The sequence below is a fragment of the Tachysurus vachellii genome, chromosome 16 (assembly GCF_030014155.1).
Source record: "Tachysurus vachellii isolate PV-2020 chromosome 16, HZAU_Pvac_v1, whole genome shotgun sequence".
Classification (NCBI taxonomy): domain Eukaryota; kingdom Metazoa; phylum Chordata; class Actinopteri; order Siluriformes; family Bagridae; genus Tachysurus; species Tachysurus vachellii.
This window is the reverse complement of record NC_083475.1, coordinates 12,567,948-12,575,932: the sequence shown is the minus strand read 5'-3', so window position 1 is coordinate 12,575,932 and position 7,985 is coordinate 12,567,948. Positions and strand designations below refer to the sequence as shown.

The following is a 7,985-nucleotide window of genomic DNA, read 5'->3' as shown; positions in this document are numbered from 1 at the left end:
CCTGCGATGGGTTGGCACTCCGTCCAGGGTGTATCCTGCCTTGATGCCCGATGGCGCCTGGGATGGGCACAGGCTCCCCGTGACCCGAGGTAGTTCGGATAAGCGGTAGAAGATGAATGAATGAATGAATGAATTATTGTAGTGGTAGAATTAATAATGAATACTACATATTTAAAAAATATATATAATACTATTATATAAAGCGCATAAAATTATACTAAATTATTTTAAAAACAAAAGTTTTGTGAGCATTCTTATAGATGATTTTTCTGTGTTTTGCCTTTCCAAAGAAAAACAAACAACTTACAAGTTACAATTTACATAAACATGGATATCTTTTATTATAATTTGTGATTTAAACATGGCAACATATTCACAATGTGAGATACACTATGCAAGAAAAGGAGAAACATTTGGTGGAACTGAGAAGAATTAAACAAAATTCCACATTTTTGATTTGGAAACGAAACACTTTTCAATATCAATCCGTTCAAATAAAAATAACAAAAATACAATTAAATTAGGTATTTTAGATATTCCATGTATACATGGCTGCTTTTCACTTATAAATACAGGGTACTGATTTACTTTCATAATTATAAGTACTTTTTTGTGTCATACCCCACAAAAATAAACCAAATGAATGTTTGTATTTAAGAATAAAAATTCACACTTCTCACTCAGACCTGGCCTATGTTAATTCCTATTAATGCACCTCTTAACACGCTGGAGATTATAACACACTGCAATAATAATATTTAATAGTGCAAAGCTAATACAATTAAAAATTAGTTAAGTAATCCTTAAATGTAATTATCTTCCAATAAGTTAAACATTTAAGGTTGCTCTGAAACAAAAATGATGAGTACAATGAAAACAAGCATGGCACAGAACACTCAGAAAGTCTATGGTAAAAAATGGGAAAAAAATACGGTCAAACCATTTCAAAGTGAGGTGAACGATCCTTCAGCGAACGAATAACTACTCTGTCTTTAAACAAAAAGTTTATTTGGAAGACAATGATGCCTTTAAGCATCTGGATGTGGCAGTGTGCAGTCTCAGATGTCCTGTGTGGGGTAAATTTAGGCTTTGGCCAGTTCAATTAGTGTAGAGTCATTTCTGAGTATTTCCTGGAAAGCAGAGAAAAATTAGCCCCAATTCAAACAGGACTTGATTAGCTTAAGGCTCAAAAGTGAGGTGAATAAATCCCCTGTTTTATCTACATCTGTGAGGTGATGGGATCAGGAGGGTTTCTGATAATACAATAAACACTTCATTGCTTGTGAGGTAGTTGACCCTCTTCAATAATATTTACAAATACAAAAAAAGCTGAGCTGCTGTAGGACATACTGACTGTCAAAAAATGTATGTGTATATATTTATATATGTGTTTTATTTAAAAGCTGTGCCACTGCCACAAGGCCAAACGAGTGTTTTGTGAGCTTTTACAGCTGGTTAAAACTAGTGGCTTTGTCCCTTTTCTTTTACAGCAGTTGGTCGTTGCTTATATTTGATACTATTTGGAGCAAATCTTTGGCTATTTTCTTAAGCTGCCTTTTCAAAATCAATGAATGTGGTGGAATGAAACAATTACATACAAACACTCAGCAAACACTGTGAACAAACAATTGAAGATTCTTCCCTGCTATTTATATGTTAAGCATTGCTTTATAAGTCTGTTATAAAGAGTTATAAACAGTTCTACATCCTCTTACAATTCAATCCACTGCGATCAAAACCATGGTTTCTTGAAATAGATTCTGAACCAAAAGTGTTATAACAGAACTAAAAACTGAGCTAAAATGCTACATGATTAAATCTCAAAAATAAATGTATACAGTCCGAATAAGGTTTGTGCGTTATTGCTGTTAATACAACAGATATTATTCTTTGTCTATACAACTATACATTTCGAGCTAACTAAAGGCAAAAAGGCACAACTAATGTTTGTACACTGTTAATAAAAGAAGGCCATATTGATAAAATGCACAATAAAAGAATTAAAAAAAAAAAAAAAGTCTTGCCATTTTACCCAATGCCTTCAAAACTATGTAGTTTAGAAGAACTGGTATAATGGATAATACAAGGCAACTCTTCCCATGTAGGCAGTATTGATTTCTTATGTAGTCAGTGAGGTAACTGGTAACTTGTGTAGTTAAATACAGTCTGTTTGAGAGTCTTAAACAAATTTTGCACTGAACAGTGAAGTAGTAAAATGTTTACAAAGTGGAACTCAGGTATGCACCAGGGATCAGAGGTCGGGTCACATGCCTTCTAAAATCAGCTCAGTGACCATGTTGAGGTAAGAGTGATTATTACTTGACACAACTTTTTCCCCCATGAACAATTCTTTAAATCACATACAAAATAAGGCCATGGCTCAGATATACGTCAGATATACGTCTATATGTTCAGCTTTTTCTCAGGTGTTCTATTGATATGTTTTCTTACATGAAAAAGAATAAATAAGTAGTAAGTAATATTTATCTATAGAATACACACAGTAAGGCGCTCATTGTTTTTTTTTTCACCCAAACAAGTACAAGATGCATAAATCAAGTTTCATAACAGCAAGACTAACCGTTTTAAGTCTCTGGACGTAATATTTATCCTTGGTTGTTTTATAACCAAATGAGCCATAAGGCTTTATTCACAAAAGTACTCAAAATGACCCAAATGATACTGGAATTTAGTACACAGGGTGGGACATAAAACTGTTGCAACTTGACTGTTGTCAAGTTATTAATGAAAGTGTTCTTTCTGGAGTGCATTTCTGTACCTTCACAGTATACTTTAAGCGTCTTAATTTGTTGAAACCCCATAGACCAATAATATCTATAACTGCTGATATTGTATGTACATTTACATACACAGTGAGGAGTTGAGATGATCTTCAGCTGCGTAAGTGTCTACTCTCTTCTTGCTGCCTTGCTGAGACTTTAGAATGAAGAAACCTCCTCTTCTTCACGGTAAAGAAGTCTAGAAGAAAAAAATGTATGTTAGAAAAGAGTTTTTTTTGGTAAAAACCCCCAAGAAATCCAGCTAGGCCACATTTTTCTGTTTTGTTCATTTTTTTTTTTGCTCTGCCACAACTGACCCAGATATACAGCATTCAACAGCTCCTGACTCCCTGGTATAATTGTATTAGGAAGGAGAATAGAAAAGATTAAGTCGACTAGTTTGGTGACCCCGAGGGGTGGAATGAAAACCTATGCAGTATAGCAAGTCTTATTCAAGCTTAGTGCAGGTTTAAAAACACACACACTTTGAAGTGTATACACATTTAGGAGATTCTGGCTCTGGTCTCACCTGTGATAGAAGCTTGTCTGTATTTGACTACTCTCTTTTTCAAATCATCTCCTCTGTATGCCAAAGTTCCACCAGCACTGATGGGAACCTCCAGACTGCGTTTACCCGTCCTCACCACACAACTGTGGTAGAAGGCTGGCACATCCTGGCACTGCATCTCCTCCCACTCCACTGAGCCAGGGATAGGACGCTCGCTCTCGAAGTCAAAGTTCCAGCGCTGCTTGGCCACCTCCATACTCATGCACAAGAGCCTGTGGAAGTCCTGCTGAAGCAGCTGGTGGTCCACCGGGCCGAAGAGGTTCCGCCGCACAGTCATGCCCCGTGGTTTAACTCCCTCCTCAACTACTTCAAGCTCCATGTGGTCGTACTGAGTTGAAGTCGTAGCCATTTCACTGTGGACAAAACATACAAATTAGTTTGGGGTCTGTCTTGAATTTTACTACATTGGGAGATATTCGTATTATGAATATAATTTGCCATGGAATTTGAATCAATGTACATGTCCATCTGTAGAAGACAATGTAAACAAGAAGATGCACAAGTCTAGCAGATTTCTCTCTTGAACTCAACATTTCAGCACTAATTATAAAACATACATTATATGTGAATAGACTCTTGACAGAGTGGTCAAAATCTACCCCAAATTTTTTTCCTGAAAATCTTTACCATTTTATATGTAGACAGAATATGGACTTTGTTTCTCCTGATATGGTCATCTATTTGGGTACATTGTAATTCTACATATAATTAATACATAATTTGATCCAGACTAAACTAGCTTATCAAGCTGAACTATATTGTGGCTCTACATTTTATGTTCTAAATGATCAAATTGAATTATAAAGCAATACCTAAACTTGTGTCTAAAGTCTAAAACTCAGCCACCCAACAGCAGTTCTCTAACAGCAACTCATCCTCAATCCACTGTCTATTCATTGTGTGAATGAAAAGTTCAGTTGCTTTTGTAGTAATCTTATCTAAACTAGATTATTTTAGATGGATTCTGATTTGCCTCCCTGAGGTTTACTTTTGCCCGGCAGTGCAACAATTACCTCTTATCAGCAAACGGGTGGTAAGTGCTATAAAAATGCTTATACAACACGTGATGTGATGTGAATGTGATTATAGCCCAAAATCGAACAAACTGTATAGATGAAAATGTACATAGACCCAATTAAAAATTTATTAATTACTACATATAAATTTAAATTCACACAAAAATAAAAATTAGTTTGGTCACAGTCTTTTTGGATAATTTACATTTACAGCACATCTGTTCTTAGTGATAAAATGACAAAACTCAGCAGTAATATGTTTTTCCACTCTTTGTGTCCACTTGCAACCACTGCGTCATGTATGTGACAATATTATTCAAGAGAATTTACAGTATGACATGTCAATTTAATTCACGTTCTGATCCTAATGTGGAAATATAGAAAATAATTTTCATTTTGTCTCAAAATATTTTTCTTTCCTCAGACCTAAAAAGCTCTAATTTCTAGACAACCTGTATTCATGCAATTTAAACATGTTTGTTCTTTTTTTATTTTTTATTTTAGTGTTTTCACAGTAAAACGGTCATTTTAATTATAATAGCATTTAAAGCCCAGATTTGTGATTTTAGTAAATGTTCAGATTTATGGGTGGTCTGTTGTATTTTATTTTAAGCTCCAGTTGTAAAAAATAAAGTCCATATATTGGCAAAAAAAAGTTCAGGAACTTTTTGAAGTGAGAGACACTTTCCTGAATGTAACTGGTGCTGGAGTAAAAGGATGTTAGTGTTGGGGCGAGTGGGCGTGGCCTACAATATGCACACTGGATTACTACGAAAAAGCGGCGTGGCCTAAAGTATGCGTACTGTATTTACTACGGAAAATGGGGCGTGGCCTAAAGTATGCATACTGAGTTACTACGGGGAAATGGGCGTGACCTAATGTATAAATATTGAATTACTACGGAAAAACGGGCGTGGAGGTGCGCAGCAGCTTACTACGAGGAAACAGGTGGGGTTTGTAATTCTACGAAAATGGGCGTGATGTGCATAACAACATGCACCACGATTCCCTTATAAACACTAAACCTACGAGTTACTTTAATACTATTACTACTGCAAATAACGTATTTAATTAAATAAATAAAAAAAAATGAATGCAAAAGTGATGTTAATGGAAGTTCTGCGAGAAAAAAACACACAAACTATCAAAATTATTAAATTAAACGCGTAAAAAAAAGCACTCACCCGGAGCAGTGGATTCAAATCTGGTGTTTTAGAACAAAAAATTACTTTTCAACAAGCTGCCGTTACGGTGTCTGTCATCCAGACAAGCTGTAAGAAAGTGAACACGTCGCCTTCTGGTTTGTTTGTTATTGAGCTGAGCGCGTTAAGAACCGACCCACCGTGACGTCATCTTCACGCGCCACAGCTCGGCGTAATCAGACCTAATACACCGTAATACATTCGTTTTAAGTGTGTCGGTGCGGTATGAGTTCGTTTTAAATTCGATATATATTTATATACGTATTCATTTAAAGAAGTAGGTAGCCTTGGTGACTAGAATAGCTAATAAACAAACAGAAAAAAGCATTAACGTTCTTAAAACTCGATAAGTGTTTACTATTAATGGAGATTTCACTCCTTATTCATCTTGCAGAAGTATTTTCGGCTTTGTTGTGTTTGTTTGGTTTGCTGGTTGGTCTCAGCCTCACACTGAGGTTATAACTGACTGAATGTTGACTCCAAACCGCCACCATCTTGTTTTCTTCTCGCACGCGCGCGTGACCCACATTTTGGTGTTTTGATTGCGTCACGGCTTTGGCAACTGGCCAGCAGCTTCAGTCACGTTGTCCGGCAACGTGACCTGAAAAGCGCGGGATTCCCGTCCAATCACATTCAAAGTTTTTCTCTGGGAAATTAACATTACAGCATGTTTTTTATTTATTTATGCCAATTTACAGTAAATCTGAAGGGACCCACATATTTATTCATATATATAGACGTCTTTACAGGACACCACACGGAATTAAAGAATATTAAATACATTTAATTAGTTTGACAAACATTAATAAGTTCTCAGGCATTACATTAAACTGTATTTATTCCCCTTTTCATTGCAATTTATAACCAGAGAGTTGAAAAAATAAATAATAAATCAATCAATTTCATATATATATATGATATATATCTCATGATATCTCAAATTTTGTGAGTGTTGATTTTAGTTCACTTGATTTTCTAGCATACATACAAATCTTTGCTTAGACTGTTTCTATGTTCCGTATGTGTTTGGAAATACAGTTTCTTCTGTGTTGTCTTTCTCAATTTAATGTATTTTCATTTATTGTGAAGGCATGTGGTAATGTGAAATCTGAGGGTGGTTACATCCACTGCATAAAAGCTTCTTCTTGACTCAATCTTGACTCAAAGAATGCATAATATGCATACTCAAAAATTAAGTGTGCATGCTTAAAAAATAAGTATGCATACTCAAAAATTAAGTATGCAGACTTACAAATTAAGTTTTATATATTTATACACACACACACACACACACACACACACAAAATAGTGTATAATTAGGGGCAATTTCCGTATCTAAACACTGGACAGACTGAATCAAGACAGACTGGATTTTTTACCTCTCCAGAAAAATGTTATATGCATTTAAAGGGTGGCTTCATGGTTAGATTAAAGTATAAAATACAACCTGAGAGCAATCAATTTAGACTTGTTTATGGTGACTACATATGAGCATTGGGCTTCAGGTCATATTTAGCATGAAAATAAACATTGGTGTACCTCAGACAAAGTAGAAGAAGGAAGTCCAGCCATTGGGCTAAAAAGAAGGATGACATGAGCGTCTATACTGCACAGTTTTACTTCTGGGATCATCAGTTTGAGCTGAGCCAGGTCATCCATGTCCCTACAAAGGGACTGCAGTTGATTTCTTGGTTTTCTATGCTCTTTACTAGGTGTTTAAGGCTCTCGTGTATGAAGCTGCAGTATCTGTATCAGGATCTCTTCACAGTCAGCACAGGAGATGACTGAATCAGACACTCCTTTATGGTCAATGCAATCTGGTGCCTGTCTGTATCATTCAGAGTACTCTTTTAAATAAGCTGTAATCTGTTTTTTAGTCAATGATGTTTCCTCAAAACACGTCTACCACTATTCGCAGGGGAACACTGTGGGACATAGAAGAGGTGAGGAGCATTTCTGTACATAATAGAACCAAAAGAAAGAAAGAATCAAATGAGTCTGAAACCTGACTAATGCTACATACTCATACATACTCATACATACTCAGTAGGAAGAGCAATGGAAACACATCTGTCTCCACAGTGTCTGTGACTGTATTATGAAGTTCTGCTTGATGCCTTCTCTTAAAGCAGCAGTGTGTCGTTTTAGAGCCCCCTGCTGCTTGTGAGATGAACTGCAATCACAAAGAAAAATAAAAGCCATCATTCTCATCATTTAGAAAGATCTATTGCAGGGTAAAATTACAAATCATTACAAATTAGCTCTTTATAAATCTGTAGGTCTAGAAATATATAAATGACTCTGTGTGAGTGACCTGGTAAGAAACCACATGGATAAGACATTACGTTATATCACAATATATAGTGTATAATTGATTAAAATACATTTTCCTTTCACCGACTTACCAAAATTTGATGTG

The 7,985-nt window shown here is 35.7% G+C and overlaps 1 protein-coding gene across 1 annotated transcript; it reads right to left on the bottom strand.

Annotated features, from left to right (window-relative positions):
- Nucleotides 1–316: 316 nt before the first annotated feature.
- Nucleotides 317–5,708, bottom strand: cdkn1d (cyclin-dependent kinase inhibitor 1D). Its single transcript, XM_060889736.1, has 3 exons — nt 5,549–5,708; nt 3,310–3,701; nt 317–2,979 (listed from the first exon to the last, which is right to left on the bottom strand). The coding sequence occupies exons 2-3, from the start codon at nt 3,695–3,697 to the stop codon at nt 2,894–2,896; spliced, it is 474 nt and encodes a 157-aa protein (XP_060745719.1). The 5' UTR covers nt 3,698–3,701; nt 5,549–5,708; the 3' UTR covers nt 317–2,893.
- Between the last annotated feature and the right edge of the window lie 2,277 nt (nt 5,709–7,985).